This window comes from Zophobas morio, unplaced genomic scaffold, assembly GCF_036711695.1.
Source record: "Zophobas morio isolate AGI-343-1 ecotype UQ-CSIRO unplaced genomic scaffold, CSIRO_AGI_Zmor_V1 ptg000002l, whole genome shotgun sequence".
Classification (NCBI taxonomy): domain Eukaryota; kingdom Metazoa; phylum Arthropoda; class Insecta; order Coleoptera; family Tenebrionidae; genus Zophobas; species Zophobas morio.
In genome coordinates, this window is record NW_026972107.1 from 27055363 (window position 1) to 27074359 (window position 18997).

Consider the following 18997-nt stretch of genomic DNA (forward strand, 5'->3'; position numbering starts at 1 on the left):
CATGGAGATATGCTGTGTGGGTAGGCTTTGCGATACATAGAATCATCGTCGAGGGGGGAGAACAGCCCCGACCGGTAGCCCCAAACTCGGCTTGTGCTAGAATGCCCCAGGGGTACTTTTGTTATGCTCCTTTTAACTGCCGTAACTTTAAATTTGACGCCACACGCCCTTAATAACTTGTGTATTTGCATCCAGTTACTTTAATTCAGACTTTGTTTTTATTAAATTTGTGATATTCAAATATTTGCATTAATTCAAACATATGTGTAGGTTTTTGTGTTTGTTCGGTTTTCATATGTGTATGTCTGTCAATTCGCGAGTGTGTTTTCTTTCATATTTTTAAGGTGTTTCGTTTGAAATGTAATATGTCGGTGAATATACGATAGGGGGTTTTTGGGCTGAGGAGTGAATGCTCGCAGCTCGTTTCCTCCTTGAGAGGGGTGCGATTTTAGCCCCTCCCAAACACTTTGTCTATTATTTCTTGCGTTCTCGACTCACACGCAGTGTATGCTCACTTGTATGAAAGAACGTCTTCGCTCCATTTTTCAAAAAAAAAAACACAACGTAGATTCCTGTTTATTAGACGATCACAGCCAAGGTCAAATTTTGAATTTTTGAATTTTTCGCGGGCCTTTCAAACTTTTTCAAGGTCAATTTAAGGCGGAAAGTTTGGGTTATCACAACATGTTGTTGACAAAGTGAAATAATTTAGACTGACGAAAAAAATGTTACCTCTTAATATGAAGGGCAAATTTTCGCAGATTATACATATTGGTGCTTCTTTGGTGAATTTTCCAGATTGCAATATCTAGTAAATGTAATATGCGTTGAAATTTATAGCACTTTACTCATCATATATATGTACGACGCGACCCCATTGCCATAAATGCACGGTAGTAAATTGAGCTTCTCCCTTCAACGTAAAAACAATGGCGTTTACAGAATTCCAATATCTCTATTACCCATTCTCAAGATGTTAGGCCGCGGAATTTTAACTGAGACACCCTGTGTCGAATAGTAATTCCTTTTATGTCTCAAATCCGAATAATTGTTTCGGCAGCAGATGTTATTCATTCATGAACCAGTGTACATACAATATATCCTTTACTCTTTTTCTAGGCGTTCGACCCGTGTTCGGCATATTACTCGAACATAGCTTGCTGCTCAGCGCCACAAACCATTTTATTAATTAGTTAAAAATAGTTAAAATTACAACAATGTCAAAGATGGAAAATTAAGAACTTTATGAAGCTTAATTAATTTTAAATAATAAAAAAACAACTTAACACCTTACGGAAAATTGAGATTCAAACTGTTTTTTGTTCTCCTGAAAAGTATAGAAATTCACATTCGTTACGTTAATATGGTGCCGAACATACATATAGTCAGGTAAAATGTAAATCTTAAAAGTGCCGTAAACTACGGTTTTGTGAATCTCGTGTAAAAAAATATTTTAGACTTTAGATTTCTCCGAAACTCAAGTGTCAAAAAGGAATTCAATTTTATAAATCTTTGGAGAAAGTATATTTAGAACATTTAAATTTTCTATAGTAATTCTTACCGTTAAAAAGAAGAAGAAACTTGTTATTTCCTAATAAAACTGTAACTAAAATAAATAAATGTCTCAGGTTATGATATAATTGGTTAAAAAAAAATAAACGTTCTCTTTCAATAACGTGCCTACTTTTTGTAGCAGACAGAATAATAGGTGTAAAAAAATATACAAACGTATAGCTCCCGTCAAGAACAACCATTCCATCCACTTTTTTACAAATAAACATACGCCTGATACTATTTTAATGTTCGCCATCGGGAAACTATAAATCATAAAAAAGTTAAAAGATGAATCTGTTAAATGGGACGGAAGATCCTATTTTTATTTTTGTAGAATATAATAAAAGTTTGAAGTTTCATACCTCTTATTATAGTGACATCATCCATGATAGGAAAAGAAAGTCATACTTATTACTATAACACTGCATCTATCAACATAAACAACAAACGTTTTCGTTAAAGAAACATAGTGTGATTGCTTGTCAACATTTCGATCTATTTTTTTTCTTTATCTATGAATTATTACGTGTTGTAATTTTACCTGCTGCTATATTTTTTAGAGACAGATATTTTTCTCTTTATCCAAGGCATGAATCACAAATAAATTAATCTACATAATAGTTAAAAGTAGTACGTTCTTTCTTAGGAACAAGTGTTGGTTAAAAATTACACCTATACCAGCTAACATTATTGCTCACTGTCTTTGGTGTGTAGTTCCTAACTTTTTATCGGTTTTAAATACTTACTTCTGTACTTGTGCGTTGTGTATCCTTGATTAGTTAATCCTAGACATCCAGATTATTATCATTATTATTAGTATTGCACTGAACATATTCAAATTGACATAGAGTGGCGGTCAAAATAAAGGAGGACACTAACTTTTCTTTCCCTAGTGTAACTTTCACATTTGTACTGACGTTTAGATGCCATTGCTAATGGACACCTATTCAACTAAGTTCAGTGTATACAACTAAATGTATTGAAAAAATCGTTTCAAGAGGTGTCCTACTGTATTTTGATGATGGCATCATAAAATTTTGTTCCGGAAAAACTAACTTGGTACATGTGCATAGCATGCTTCTTCATCTGTTTTTAACAGTCCATATATAGGGTGATTCAACTTAAATGATCCACTTACCTCGTTCTTAAGGCGGCCACACACACAGAGGGAAGAGTGTGCACGCTTGTCGTAAGTTAAACCCGTACTCTCTAATTGCACACTCACAGAGAGGGAAGACTGTGCAATCAAAAGTGTGCACCCTTGTCGTAAGTTATTAAAACCCGTACTCTCTAAACGGCGCCACTGAATTTAAACTCAAGCGTGCAGCGAATTGAGTTTTCCCTGCGCAGTTGTAACTGTGCACGCTAAAAATCAAGCCAATTTTGATTCCAACAGACTTGACTGCACATGCCACATTCTTCCCCACACACTAGAGTTTTACCTGTACCCCGTGGCACGTACATTTAAGTCTTGACTCTTCCCTCTCTGTGTGTGGCCGCCTTTATAGACACCTCATCCCCAACATATATTATGCGCTTACTTCTTGATTCCAAAATTTAATTTTCAAAATGCCATACTTTTTTGAATGCTAGTGCCACTGTCACATAAACAAGAATTTTAAATCAATGGTCGTTATTTTCCAATAAAACGTAAGATGTTCTGAACAACATTCTCGATGTAGCCACCCTCTCTCTGCACACGAGCTTTAATTCTGTTTATAAAAAACATCTTACACGTTCTAACATTTTGGAACCAATGTACTTGTTCTATTCTTTTTTGCAACTCAACATTTTCGAACGGCGTTACGATTCTCTTTCTTTTACGTATCGTATCCCCATAAAAAATAGTACAGTGATGTGATCGGGGCTGCGCAGTTTGTAGACGTTGTGTAGTTGTGTACGTTTACTCACTCTCAAACACTTTTAACTTATTTAAAAACTTTGTAAGTAGGATGTTTTCGTCCTGGATATTGCTGTGCGTACAAGTTTACAGCTAATCTAGCGTTTTTACCAGACACTTCGTGGGTTAATATCGTGCTTTTTTGACTTATTCTTCACCCTGCTCCTGAAGATGCCACTTACGAAAGTGTGCGAAACGTTGACCCCAAAAACTCAATTAACACGGTTCCAACCCGGAAAACGATCATGTATTGATTCCGACCGTAGAAGCCTCCGAAATTAGTATCGTTTATGAAGGAATACCTCGGCATCTTCGAAACTTGAAAAAATGTTGCTAATCAAACTGACAGTGACACAGCAATGCATACTTAGATTCATGATATTTTTCAAATTAAATTTTGAATGAAGAAGTAAACATATGTATAATTATGTTAAGTTTCCTGTAAAAAAGGGGGCCAATGAGTCATTTAGGCTGAATCAACCTGTATGTCCTTATTTTTGCTTATACATACTTAAAAAAACTTACACTTAAAAATATAAAATTTGTAAAATTAAGGTTGACAATTTTTCGAAAAATCTGTATTTTGTTATCGGGTAGGGGCGTCACGACGTCGCTGTGCACGTCGACGACCTGCCCTTTACTTAAGCGCACCGCATCTGATCCTCAGTTGACAACTGACCGCTTCCCATGTAGTGCGGAAAGGGTCATAAATGGCTCTTGCGTGGAGCTCTTTTGTCGGCGTTTCTTTAACATTGCTTAAATCAGGGATGCTCCCTGCTGTCATATTACCTCCACGATCCTACTAAGCAAAAGAAAATACAACATGATACAGCGCACGATTATTTGAAATTTTAATTTTGCTGCATATTTCGTGCAACAAGCCTTGCGAATTAAAGTCAAAAGTATTGTAGGTAAGCGAAGAAAAATGTTTTTGCCCCGGCGGGAATCGAACCACACGACACCCGCTTGCCGGGCAGGTGCCCTTACCACTAGACCACGGAGCCGGCTTACCTTTCTCCGCTTACTACTACTTATTTTACTGTCTCGTCACAGTATGTACTAGATACGTTTATTAAAAAAATATTTGTGTATTGTGAAAACTTTCATTATTAATGAATAAAGAGTAAATGGAAACATTTTTGAAACCAAGACGTCATACAAAAAATCCCAAAGAATCAGAAAAAAAAAGATTGTTTGTGGTTTTATCTTGTAGAGTTTAACGATGGTGGATTGCACCATCAGAGTTGGTGTAAAATTTTCATCAGACTTACACATTGTACTTTATCATAATAACCAAGAAATTCATTGGGATAACCTAAAATTCTGCCAAAATTGAAGTTTAAAAAAGTGGCCACGAACTGTGATCGTCAGCAAAGTGGAGCCCTACGTTGTGTTTTGAAATGGCGGAATGTGTTCTGATATAAATTAGCGCAGTGCGGAGCGGAAAGTGTGTAGGAAGTCAAAGTCAGCACTAAAAGGGAACATCTTGTGTTAAATATTGGTGAAATGACTAGAACTGAAAAGAAATCTGTAGTTTTACATTAACAAACAAATGGTCGAAAACTTAGATCATATAATAAATAGATACCACCATGCCGTGTTCTTTCCCTAGCAGAGCCTGTGACGACATCCTCCAGTCACACATCTCTCTCGTACATGAAGGGATTACAATGAAGCTATCCTTGCCTGATCACTATTTGAATTTTGCGTGCCTAAATTTTAGGAAGTATGTCTGAACTAACTTCGTACGAAAGATGTTGACAGCTTGATTTTATAAATAATTCACAATAGATAATGAAAGGAATAGTAAATTATTGGGCAGCAATTGTGATCCTTTATGATTACATCACTTGAAATAGGATCTTTGTTGTAAATTCTAAAATTGTTTTTTGTACAACAACTCGAAAGAGAGGTTAGAAGAAACATCTGTCAAAAGCGATTTGTTGCGCTGGTGCGGTACAAGGATGGAAGTGAAATAGACATATACAGATGAAATGCATATAACAAAGATGAAGATGTGGTGATCACACAAGGATAGCATTATACTACTCCTCTTGACGTAGAAAACGACAACAGATAGCTTCATGTCTAGTCACAGCTTTCAGTTTGAGTATTGGTATCTATTTATTATATGATCTAAGGTCGAAAAGCGGTTCCTCTTTTGAGAAAGGACAAAAGCTGTGAAATAAACTTGACGAGCGTATTTTCCCAGCTACAAAACCCTCCATCTTTTGTAAAAACTCAATTATAAATGCTGATATAAAATTATTAAAATCCTGTCAGTGACATAAAAAAAAGTTCACAAAACCCTAACTAAAGTAAATGGACGGGAATTCCACAATTATTACAATGGTGTGTCGACGAATTTACCTGAGCAATTGGACAAAAAATAACAATGAAATGAATTAGACCACGTTAAATATTTGGTTTATTCGCACAGACCCAGCACCAAACAAACCACACCAATCACCTCAAGAGTTAGAAGTGTTGTTTATGCTGGTGCTATACTCACTTACTGCAACGAGACACACAGAAGATGCCAACTTAACGGGGATGAACTGTGGTACAGAGAATTAATTTTGAAAAATTAAATTTGAATGTTTTTAAAATTGAAACCAAGCATTTAATAAGTATCACAATTGTAAAGAAATAAAACTTTAAGTACGCCACACACTGTCAAAAATGTTGAATAAAATTTTATATGTTCTTAAAATATCTGTTACTGCAAGGTACTAATTAACTAGAAATGAATTGAGCAAATTTACGTCATTAATCGAATTTTCCCACAAGATATAAAACAAAATACAGTCGGCACAAATCATATAAGTACCAGATGTGCAGTCGAACCTCAAATACGGCAGTTTTGTATATATTTCAGCTTGAATGTGCACTTTCAAAATAAAATATTTAAAATTCTAGTGGTAAAATAATTAGATATTGAACATATATGTGGTATTAATTTAAAAAGCAGACAGTAAACATAAAATAAACATCAAAATACCTATGTGGTATTAATTTCATCGATAATTTGGGTGAAAATGATGAAGCGGTGACTATTAGAAAAAAAAAAAAAAAACAGGCCAAGAGTCAAACCATGACCCATTAAGCGATCCCAGCCGCCGCCGTTCCCCTTAGTGGTGCCCTATCGCTCTTACATGGGTTGTAATTTATATTTATTTTGCGTTTTTCTGTATGAGAAATTATGTATATATACAAAGATAATGTGTCAAATCCATCTAAGAACCGTAAATAAGTATAACATTAATGAAATTGAATTATATTCTAACTAATAGATTTTCTGAAAAGGCCCTGCGACAACGGTTATTGAAAATGCAAAACTAATAAGAGAGTGACGATTCTGGTGAAACGGTCGTTCGGACACCTACTAGAGATTTCCTCAGCGGGCTTCGGGTCGTGGTTCGGATGTTTCCACACCAAACAGTCCTCAGGGTGGTGCGCCCCCGGGTACATAAACAAGTACCAGCTGATATGCTAATGAAGAAAACGTTGCAATAAGCACGCACATACGTGTCCAATTCACCCTCACTCCAAACGCGCTTACCACTCCCAAAGATCTCCCGTCTTCGCGAGTGAAGAAAAATATCCTCGGATTCAAGAAACAAGCGTAGTGTGGTTTGTGGATGAAGCAAAAAGGGCAGCACAGGGATACAACACACTGTAACAATTTAAGACACACAGCAAAAAAGCGATTAAAATCGAGATTCTGATACAACCTTTAAGCACACTGGTGTTTTAAAAACTGCTTTTGGACGCCGACTCTTCGCGCCGTCCAGACGTGCCTCCCCCACCTCCTTATGCACGTTGTATTCCCCATTGTCTGTTGGGTGCGCCTTTTCTTATCCAAACTCAAATTCAAATCGGGCCATTACATCTTCCACGTAATTTACGATGGATTTTGTGAGGTACTTCGGGATTCGTTCAAAAACTTCAGAAATGTAACTTTTGAAGTTCTCTTTTACCTATAATTTCTAACAAGTTGGCGGTGATAAACAAACCATCCGGGCTTCACTGAACTAGAGAAGTTTTGAAAAGTGATGCGATATGGGTTATGTAATCTTTGCATTTCAGGTACTAATTCTTAAAAATCTAAAGAAAATTTATTATATATAACATAAAAATAAAAATAAATTACGGAAGTGTCACGCCAAGTTTCGTGAAGGCAAAAGGTGGCAAAAGGTAGATTAAATTAAAACCATAATTTTAAAATATTAAATAAATACCGTTAAAGCAGTTGACTAAACGGAAAAAGTGTAATATTAAAAATTTTGGTTAAAAAATATTTAATTTATTATAACAATAAAAATGAAACAAACAAACAATAGTAAATTGTTCTACAAGTAAAGAAAAGTGGTCGTTTTACACGCGTGCAACATACTATTTTTTCGTTTTTTTGAAGTTTTTAAACATAAAAAAAATAAAGTCGAGGCCCCAAAAAAAAAGTTCAATCTAAATATAATACTCAAGAAATGTTTGGCACAAAAGTTTTCGACTCTTAGTTGCCATCATCTTCTAGAATTACAATTTCAAACCTAAATAATAACTACGGATATTTACAGTTGTCAAGTTCTTCTGGAATTACGTTTTCTAATGTGGTTGCTAACTGGAAAATTGCCACTTTTCTTTATTGTTTTTGATAAAAAAAAAGTATGCTTTTCTAGCGAGTACACGAAAAAAATATGTATAAAGAAAAACTCATCTCCGACACCACTGTTGTGATCGCAAGCTTGATATGATCATAAGTTTTTCTCTACATTTCTAAAATGGTTGTACTCTGCCTCATCTTCGAAGTCAGCCATTGCGACGTCACTAAAAATTTAATACATTAAAACATGTATTCAAACAAACAAAAAAATTTCACCTCAACAAACTTTGAAATTGTACAAATTTCGTTTTCTCAAAGATTCCGGAATTGTGTAAATATTTTATTCCATGTACAGCCGCTGCTTCATGTGACTTCTCACGTGTTGCAGCTTTACCTAAGCACAACTATAAGTTAAGCATATTAGTAACAAATAAAAAAAATACAATTCCAAGATTTACGTGAGGAGGATCCACGCCCAAAGTCATCAATGAGAAAAAAATGTCTCCATAATTACTTAAATCCGTAAATTCCATAGGAATGTTTAATTTACTTCCGACCTCTAATATTTTATTTTTTAAAGAACTCCCTTTGCTTGTGCCTGTTGTTTTGTCATCATCATGAGACGATTGATAATTATTTGTGGTAATCTTTTCATTTTCTGGCCAAAGTGAGGAAGCCATATACAACAGATCCTTCATAACACTACTAACATTCTCCTTTATAATCTTTGGATTTTTCTTTTTCTTCTTTTTGTTAGACAGACCACGAAGTATCCCGTTCTCGTTATATTTTTCTGGCAAGTGGGATAAATACTTTAACATTTTCTCGGCTGCTGTTTTCTTTGATTCTTTTTTAGAAAAGCCCTCTCCCTCTGTTATAAAATCACCCATTATACATTGGGTTACAAAAACTTTTTTGTGGGATTTCCCTGTCTCACTAATTATATTAAATTCCACTTTCAAATTATGCTTTTGACCTGCTTCATATACTCGTGATATAGGAGACTTTATGCTTTCCTTTGTTTTCTTACACTCTTCGACAGAATCTGTAACGGTAATAAATTCGTTATTATGATCGATGGCTTTTTCGACAGAACTTCCCTCGCCCTTGAAGTATAATCCGACAAATCCCTCTTTAAAAAAATTATAAAATGTTATTTTACGATTTTCGTTTTGAAATAACGGCTGTAAAGTAAAAACCAGCGGCATAAAGAACACCCCCGCAGCCCCTGCGCCGTACGGAATATGTAAAATATATTTAAAGCACTTAACTAACGGGATAAAATGCCCTTCAACACTGGACATAGCAATCTGAAGCTCAAGTGTTTATTTATGTTTATACATCGAAAGAATGTCACGTAGAAATTAGTTTGATTTGAATAACTGTGTCTTCTCAAAACAAAGGAGTAAAATTATTAATTAAACCACATCAGTGGCAAAGTTCTAGTATTGCCTCACTTAAATATCAATTTGGAGTAACTGTCAAGAGATTTGGAACTTATTTACTTTTCTTAAATTCAAGTTTATCCCTGCTCTAATCTCAAACACATAAAAATTACATGGCGTCATCTCAAATAAATAAAAATGATACTTCACCTTCCTTCGAACACACATTATCTCTGAACAAAGCTTGCTCCTCCATCTTCCTTAAGGCTTTAAAAGCAGCATCATGACGTGCAGCTTGCACAGTATGAGCAACACCTTTAACTGATAATAATTCACCAACTTTCACTTTTACAGTGAATGGCCCAGACAATTGTGGATCTTCCACAGGAACTCTTAGAGGATCGGAAGAGCTGTTTATTTTAGGATAGTAACTCTTTGATTTTCCATATGGTTCATCAAGAACACCATAACTATTTATTGTCTAAAATTGATAAATAAAATAACAATTAATAACATACTAAATAACACAGGCCTACATTTTTTTGCGGATGGTACAGAACTAAGTAAATGTTATTAATTTGTTATTACCATTTTATGTACGGCCTTTTCCTTATAATAAAATATTCTGTTGGAAGTCTTCTAATGATCAACCATTCGCGCTGTTTTCTAATAATTCAAAACTGCATTGTTTGCAAATTTTAATTATTTGAAATATTGTTAGGTCTTCAACCAGACTTTACCAAATACCCATGTTTTTTATGTGAGTGGGATAATCGCAGTTGGGAAAAACATTGGATTCGTAAAGAGTGGACCGCTAGAAAAATTTGTATTCAAAATTCCAAAAATGTTTAGGCAAACCTACACAAATTTTACTGCCACTTCATATTACATTGGGCATTACGAATGAATCTGTAAGAACCTTTGCTTTCAGTATTTTAATTAAGCAACAATAAAACAAGGAATTTTTAATGGCCCTCAAATTCGAAAATTTATGTGACTCAGATTTTGTAAAATCTATTAAACAAATAGCAAAAAAAAGTGTAGGACGCTTTTAAAAATGTAATTAACAAATTTCTTTAGGAACCTAGAATGTAATTATGAAAATATTGTCGAGAATATGCTTGATAAATTTCACATTCTGGGCTGCAACGTAAGTATTAAACAACCAATTTTCGAGAGCTTATTGAGGAGAATGGTTTCATAACGATATAAAACATATGGATAGAAGATATCGATGGAAGTGATGTAGGAATATGACCAACTACTTCTGATTTTTAATTCGTGAAACATCGTAAAATAATCATGACACAAATATATGCCAAATGCACTGAAAGAAGATAATGCATAAAGTAGTAAACTGTTCTTAGTTATAAAAAGTTAATGTTATATTTTTGAATAGAAATATATTTCACTGAAGCATTGTGTCTAATTAATTTAAAAAAAACCTTGGAACAGTTTTTAGATTTTGATTTAGAATATTTTAAACAACAAAGATTACCTAGTTCCATTAACATCCGCAAAATAAAAAAAAAATCGCAGGCCTTTGTAATTAGGTAATAAATACCTGCTCTTCTTGTCCATTCAATAAATAATATGAAACATGTATGCCCAGTTTCATTGCAACATTATTTAGCAAAACTGTAGGTGTTTGTAAATTTTCCTGATTTTCTTGTATTCTTTCTGGGGGATGTTCATACAAAGTGTTTCGCAGTGCTTGACCTGCTGCTGACTGTTTAGCTTTTTTTAAACTAGGACCTGACGCCTCATAAGTCTCGTCTCCTAGTATCAAGGCAACCGTGAAAGTTTTTGCATGAGGTGGCCCCTACAACGTTAAAAAAATATGATCGTAATTATTGATATTAAAACTGTTACTTCTTCTGTTAGCAGTTTGTAAACAAACTCAATTCCATTATACTGTGCCAATTCATTTATTTTTGATGTCATACTTGCATCGAATCTTCTAGTATTATTGAGCAAAGTTTCCTCAGTTTGAGTTGACTCTTCTGTAACAATATACTTATATAACAAATCTATATAAATATGTTGTGCAACTTACCCATCAGCAAGATTTTATCACTTTTGTCTGAAGAAAGTGAAAATAAAGATGCTGAAATAACAAATTTTAGATAGGCCTTTACAGCAAGAAATTGTATGTTATTCAATTTACCTTCTATGCAGTGCTTGTTACCAAAAATTGACTGTAAATCTTCAATTGACATAGCATGCAACAATGATAGATGGAAAAGTAATAGAAGAAAAATTGCCATTATTTGCAAATAACATAACATGTTTTATTATATTCCTTAATAAATGGGTTGTGGGTAAAACTTAAACAAGCAAGTTTCTTTCGATTCAATTAAGTTAAAGCTGTGAGCTGTATGGAACATAATTTCACAAAACACGTTTCACCATACAAACATTCGCCATCTTATTGTTAGATTTAGAATTTAGATTAAAACATGTGCTAAAACGTTGCATACTTACTATTTACTAACTCGGGACTTTCAGGTCAGGCTGTGAATCCTTCTAAAATAAAAATTTATTTATTGCTACATTAATGAAAATATATACAATTCGTTCAAATCTTTCTAACACATATTATAAGTTAATAAATCTTGTAAAACGTATTAGAATCAGTATTATTGTCGTCGCAAATATTTTTTTTACCAATTTAAGTTTCATTGTTTTGCCAACCAACTTCTGTTGCAAAAGCCATGTCGCCATGTCGTGATTGTTGACACAGAACATTGTTGATTCCTGTGCTGTTCTGTGCCTATGTTCAGTTTTGTTCATCTGTCATTCATTCAAATTTTAGGTTATGTTTTGAAAAAAATGGGAGAATCAATTCTATAAAAAATTGAATAGTGCAAGTCCTGTGATCTTAATTGTAAAATTGTATTTTGCTATGAAGTCGGTGTTAATGGTGGCCGAGAAGCCATCGTTGGCGGCTTCTTTGGCTAGCATTTTAAGCAACGGTTCCAATTCAACACGAAAAGGTAATTTGTAAGTACGCTAACATTTAACTCACAAAATTTAGCAAAATTGTAGGCTCTAATGGCGTTTGCTCTGTCCATGAGTGGAACGGAACATTCCAAGGAACTTCAGCTAGATTTAAAATGACTTCGGTTTGTGGTCATGTAATGGGTGTAGATTTTATAAGTAAGTACAACAACTGGGATCGCGTTGATCCAGTTGAACTCTTCTCATGCCCCATTGAAAAGAAAGAGGCAACTCCGAAGTTTAAAATGCCGGCATTTTTAAGTAATGAGGCTAAAGGGTGTGAAAACCTTATTTTATGGCTTGATTGTGACAAGGAAGGTGAAAATATTTGCTTTGAAGTGATGAATTCTGTAGCAAGAAGTATGGCGGGAGACGTGTATTCTAGAAAGGTGACATATAGGGCTCGGTTTTCCGCAATTACAGATAGAGATATAAAAGCCGCTTTTAATAACTTAGGTGAGCAACTAAGGACTGTTGTGTGAGAATTGTCCAAATTCTTTGCTTTTAGCTCATCCAAATGAAAATGAAGCCAGAAGTGTTGATGCCCGACAAGAACTGGATTTACGAATCGGATGCGCATTTACTCGCTTCCAAACGAAGTTTTTTCAAGGTCGTTACGGCGATTTAGATTCGTCTCTAATATCATATGGCCCTTGCCAGACTCCTACTTTAGGCTTCTGTGTACAACGACATGATCAAATTCAGACTTTTAAGCCTGAACCTTATTGGGTTATCAAAGCTGTTGTTAAGACGAAAGATGGCGATGACGTCAATTTAGAATGGAAAAGAGTTCGATGTTTTGATAAAGAAGTAGCCAATATGTTTCTTCAACAGATCAAGGATCAAAAAGAAACGAGGTAACGTATATGTTTTTGAAAGTTGTTTTCTGGCAGCAATAATAATTATAGTAAGTACCAACATGCAGTAAAATTAGAGGTTATATCACTTTAAATAGAAATGAATAATGTATCTCTAAGGAACTGGGTAAAAAGCCAGTAATAAACGACGTAGGGTTTATTTTGTCCTCTAGTTTTATGAATAAATGGTGACAGCTTTCTGTTTGAATTTTTTTTTGTGTCGCCATAACCGCATTTCTATATTGTTTTTTGTTTTTGGGACATACTAAAATTGCGAAAGACATTGTTAGTATTTGCACTGGTGCTTCAGTTAGGTACTTCTCTTACGCTTATCTGAAATTGCCACACCCTGAGAAATCACATGTCTGTTTGTTTTTAACTTTTGGCTTTAATCGACAAATTTTTGACGCAATCATATTAAAGGATAATGTTATCTTGACAAAGTTTTTGTCAATTTGAGTAGTAATTTTTCCAAAATTTTGTCTCTAAATATAGATCATCAGTGGCGGCTCGTGGTGGTTTTTGATGGGTGGGCAAAGCATTGTGGATATGTTATAACATGTATGAAAAAAAATTATATATACACAGGGTGAAACTTTCAAATGTCTCGAAAAATAAGCACTCTGCGAAAAAATGTCCAGAATCAAAATTTAATCATACCCCGGGGGATATAAAATAGTGCTAAAATTAGCCCCCCTCTCTTGTAGGTGGGGAAGGGGTTAACTTCGAAACCTTAACTGGGAACTGCTATTTTTTTCGCAGATTCTAGTGTACAACTACAAGTACGTATGATTTGTCTGAAACATTTTTTTCGATGAAATTCAAATTTTTCCGATTTGTCCTACTGCGAACCTATGCATACAATTCTGCAATACGTTGGCAATAAAAAATACCACGTTTTATATAAATACCCGAGATTCGTCGTCGAAAAAGTTTATTCACACAACCAACAGTACAATTTCAAAACCATGTTTAATATTTCATACCATTAAAAAAAGTAAAACGTAGTTATTGTAACAACGTACTAACAACATTAAAGTAATGTCATATACAAATTGATCTGGACCGTAGATACCACTTACTCAAACGACGAAAAGATATTATCCGTATAGGGGACTCTCTGACGAGTTCTTGTTTTTAATTTATTTGTTTTTGCTTTTAACCGAAAAATTGGCGTTTATTTCTTATTTATCAAAACCAAACAGCCATGTTTACTTATAAAATAAGGATAGTATTTATCAAAGACTGCTATGCAATGTATAGTTGCCTTTTGAATTTTTTAGGCAAAGAGTTTCTCGTGAATATAAAAATAAAAAATGCCTAAAATTTTGTTTTCACTGAACTCGTCCGTTCTAAACTAATACCAGCAGCGATGAGGGAAACATGATATAAATCACTTTGAACAATTATTTTGTTTTAGTTCTTAGATAAACGTTGTTGTAGGGTTATAAGCGTCGTATCTAAAGAAAAAGCAAAAAGCCGCCCTGTAGCTCTCAACACAGTAGAATTAATGCGTGTAGCAAGTTCTGGTTTAGGAATGGGACCGCACCATGCAATGCAAATTGCCGAAAAATTATACACTCAAGGATACATAAGTTACCCTAGAACAGAAACCACTCGATATCCAGAAAACTTCGATTTAGTGTAATAAACCAAATTTTCACTTTTTCGTTGGTTAAAATAATTTTGTAGAGGTGTATTACACCAGCAACAAAACAGCCCCGAATGGGGAGACGAAGTGAAGGAAATTCTTTCGAAAGGTGTTAACAGACCCAAGCAGGGTCATGACGCTGGAGATCATCCTCCAATAACACCTATGAAATTAGCTTCAAGAAATGAGCTAGATACAGAATCGTGGAAATTGTACGATTATATTACGCGTCATTTCATAGGAACTCTTGCTCGAGATTGTAAATATTTGAGTACTACAGTGACGGTTATGATAAATGAAGAAACTTTTACTGCTACCGGAAAGACTCTTCTTGATCCAGGATATACAACAGTAATGACCTGGCAGGCATTTGATAAAAATGAAATTGTTCCAAATTTGAAAGAGAATGAGTTGGTGCCGATTAAAGATATGCGTTTGACTGAACATCAAACATGCCCGCCAGATTATTTAACGGAGGCTGAGTTGATTACTCTGATGGAGACTCATGGTATTGGAACAGATGCATCGATTCCTGTGCACATTAACAATATATGTCAAAGGAATTATGTTACCGTTACCTCTGGTAGGAGGTTAAAGCCTACGACGTTAGGAATTGTATTAGTGCATGGATATCAAAAAGTATTTTTTGTTGTATTTTTATTTTACTTTTCTGAATACTATTTTGTAGATTGATGCAGAACTAGTACTACCGACAATGAGATCTGCAGTCGAAGAACAACTCAATCTAATCGCTTTAGGTAAAGCGAATTTCCATGCAGTGCTCAAACACACTGTAGATATATTCAAATTGAAGTTTCAGTATTTTGTGAAAAATATTGATGGAATGGATCAGTTGTTTGAAGTTTCTTTTTCTCCGTTGAGTGCATCAGGGAAAGCGCATTCGAGGTTATCTAAAAGAATGTTTTAACCATTTTAAAATTTATTATTGTGGTTTCTAGATGTGGCAAATGTCGCAGGTATATGAAGTATATTCAGGCGAAACCACCGAGACTGCATTGTCCTCAGTGCGACGAAACCTACAGTTTGCCTCAGAATGGAACGGTAAAGTTATTTAAGGAACTTAAATGTCCATTAGACGATTTCGAATTGTTATCGTGGACTATGGGAAATAAGGGAAAGAGTTTTGTCTTTTGTCCTTATTGTTATAACCATCCACCTTTCAAGTAAGTTTATTTCATTTTAGATGCTTATGTGCTGATGACTTGTTTTGTTTGTTTCTACTGTTTTTATTTAAAATACCGTTGTAAAAAATGTTATTTTCTTTAATCTAATGTTAGATAGAGTAAGTCAGAAATTATATTACTTTGAGGTGGATCAAACGTAATGCTGTTTTAAAAATTGTGATCTTACCAACATGACATTTTGTAAGATACATAAAAAATATCTATCATTGGTTTGCATTTGTGTTAAGACTACTTGTTTCTTGAAAAAAGTGAGAAATAAACAATAGTATTTATTTTGTAGTCAAAGAGAAAAAGAAAAACTTGCGATTTCGTTTTTTTTTTTGTCAAATACGCGAAACAAGTTTAAAAAAGTCTACCTTAATACACAAATTAATAAAGTATTATTTTTTAATTTGAAGAATTCTGTTCTCTCTCGTTAATGTCAGTTTATCAGGCGATTCGTTAATTGGTTCACATCTGTATCTTCAAAATCTACTTTCTGTATTATTGAGTGTCATGTTAAGAGCGATAAAAAAGTTAAAAACCCGGTTTCCACTGTTGTCTCTGAAATTAGGTTTAAATTTTTTCCGTTTAATTTGAAGATCTGAGGTTTATTTATTTCAACTAAGGGTGTGGGGACAAAAAATCTACACAAATTTTAATTCACCGAAAATCGAGTTAGCTTTGAGAAAAATGACGGTTGACCTTATAACATTTTTTTTACAGTTGTTAAAAATTGTTATGCCTAGTTCCTCTTGAAAGTTTCAATATTTTTTGTAATAATGGAACACTTAAATGAAAATGATCGCCGATCTGTGATTGCCGAATTTTATAGAAGGCATATGCATTTAAAAAAGTCATTCACCGTTAATCACTTCTTCCAATGGGGATATCAAAAAGGACAACTTATAGCATTTGCAGGAGAGTAGAGAATGGGAATTCGGTAGAAAGACAAGTAGGAAGCGGAAGACCAGCAAGAAAAATATCCCAGAAGAAGAGAGAAGCCTTAGTCAATCAAAGTCACGGTAAACTTGGTGTTTCACTAAGAAAGATTGGACGGAAATTTAAAATTGACAAAAAGTATGTTAGCAACATATTAAAAGAGAATAATGTCAAACTTGCAACGCGAAAATCAGCCCCCAAATATTCAGAAAAACAAAAGTTGGAACAAAAACGAAAATTAAGGCATCTTTCTGAATCCGCTTTTTCCCCTCAAATGGAACTGAAATAATCATCGATGACGAATCCTACTTCACTTTTGATGGTAGCGATACTGCTAACAATAAACATTTCTATTGCAAGGAAGGAGAAGAAGTAGATGATAAAGTGAAATTCAAACGTCATAAAAAATTTCAGTCCAAGTTGTTGGTCTGGTTGGCCATTTCTTCACGTGGACATTCTACTGCGTTTATTTGCCCATCTGGAAATTCTGTTAATGCAGATATTTATGAAAAACAGTGCATTAGGTCTCGACTTGTCCGCTTTATAAGAGAAAAGCATTCGGATGGCAATTTTGTATTTTGGCCAGACATGGCAACAGCTCATTACGCAGCTAACGTTATTCCTGCATATAATGAGTTAAACATTCCTTTCATCCCTAAGGACAAAAATGTTCCCAACGTACCTCAACTACGCCCAATTGAACGTTTTTGGAGAAACCTAAAGAGGAATGTGTACAAAAGTGGATGGGAAGCCTCGACACATGCAGAATTAAAGAAGCGTATACTGCTGAAAATACGGCAAACAAAAATATCGGCTTTTACAAATTTAATGCGCCGTGTTAAAACAAAAATTCGTAAAGAAAGTAGATATGGTGCAGATTGTGTTCTTTAAAGTTGTTTTTATAAATGTTGTTGGTCACGTTATTAATACCTGCTTTTATAATACAGTTATTCTAGTTTGAAATTTGTGCAGATTTTTTGTCCCCACACCCTTATTTGGGAATGAATTGTAAAAGCAAAATATATAATATTTAGCACATATAATTTTATTTAAAGAGATAACCTAATGATCTGTTATAGAGATATGAGAAAAGGCAATGGTTGTAATTCTTGTTCTCACCCTACGTGCCCGTACAGTTTGAACACGAATGGTGTATGCAGTTGTGTTGAATGCGAGTCAGGTGTTTTGGTTTTGGACCCTTCCTCAGGTCCAAAGTGGAAACTTGGTTGTACAAGGTAAGAAAAAGATATATATATATAGCAAAATCGAATCGACTCACCTTCTTTTTAGATGTGACACCATCGTCTGCTTATTCGATGACGCCCAAAAGATCACCGTTTTGTCAGAAGTATGTGATTGTGGAGCTCAATCAGTTAATGTCGAATATAAACCAGAGAAATCAAAACTCCCGAATTCAGTAACTGAAATGAAAGGATGTGTATTTTGTACTACCGAGTTTGGCAAACTTGTGGATAAGCCTAAAACTGCTGTTAATGTAAGACCTAGACAGTTTAGAGGTGGCAAAGCTCCCAATAGAGGCAGAGGTAGATCTAGAGCGAAACCGAAAGATAAAATGGCCCAGCTTGCGGCCTACTTTGTGTAGATCTCGATTAAAAACGATTAATTAATTTATATCCGTAATTGTTGTAGTTATACATGTATTAAGAATTTACGAATATATAATTTTATTTCTAGGTGTTATTTATCAAGGCTTTGGGTGAAGGTAATGAAAAAGTATAAACATTTGAGTATATTTTTATTAAACACAACAAGTCAAATGCAAATTTAGTTTGTAGTTTGTAATGATTTATAGAGTGAAGTACATGTCACATCAAGGTTTTCGTTGAATACTATTTTAAGTATCAAAATTTTTCCATACAAGACAGGCACAAAGTTTAATACTCTTTAAAGATTTCAAATG

General features: G+C 34.3%; 2 protein-coding genes across 6 annotated transcripts; one reads left to right on the forward strand and one right to left on the reverse strand.

The window, feature by feature from the left end:
• Positions 1–7738: 7738 nt before the first annotated feature.
• Positions 7739–12195, reverse strand: LOC135132180 (maternal effect protein staufen-like). Of its 4 annotated transcripts, none has more exons than XM_064060187.1 (10): positions 12110–12195; positions 11927–11968; positions 11610–11648; positions 11499–11549; positions 11315–11445; positions 11007–11264; positions 9653–9923; positions 8516–9102; positions 8334–8461; positions 7739–8281 (listed from the first exon to the last, which is right to left on the reverse strand). In XM_064060187.1, the coding sequence occupies exons 4-10, from the start codon at positions 11500–11502 to the stop codon at positions 8209–8211; spliced, it is 1452 nt and encodes a 483-aa protein (XP_063916257.1). In that variant the 5' UTR covers positions 11503–11549; positions 11610–11648; positions 11927–11968; positions 12110–12195; the 3' UTR covers positions 7739–8208. The 4 variants fall into 4 exon arrangements, with proteins under 4 accessions (XP_063916257.1, XP_063916249.1, XP_063916240.1 ...); XM_064060179.1 differs by having other exon boundaries at positions 11610–11769; XM_064060170.1 differs by having other exon boundaries at positions 11610–11869.
• A 46-nt stretch (positions 12196–12241) lies between these two features.
• On the forward strand, positions 12242–18770 carry LOC135132165 (DNA topoisomerase 3-beta-1). 2 transcript variants are annotated; one of them, XM_064060150.1, is made up of 9 exons: positions 12242–12438; positions 12491–12898; positions 12951–13299; positions 14743–14943; positions 14992–15589; positions 15639–15856; positions 15910–16134; positions 18156–18311; positions 18367–18770. In XM_064060150.1, exons 1-9 carry the CDS (start codon positions 12348–12350, stop codon positions 18677–18679), a joined length of 2559 nt encoding a protein of 852 aa, XP_063916220.1. In that variant the 5' UTR covers positions 12242–12347; the 3' UTR covers positions 18680–18770. The 2 variants fall into 2 exon arrangements, with proteins under 2 accessions (XP_063916220.1, XP_063916228.1); XM_064060158.1 differs by having other exon boundaries at positions 12351–12438; positions 12480–12898.
• Positions 18771–18997: the final 227 nt, after the last annotated feature.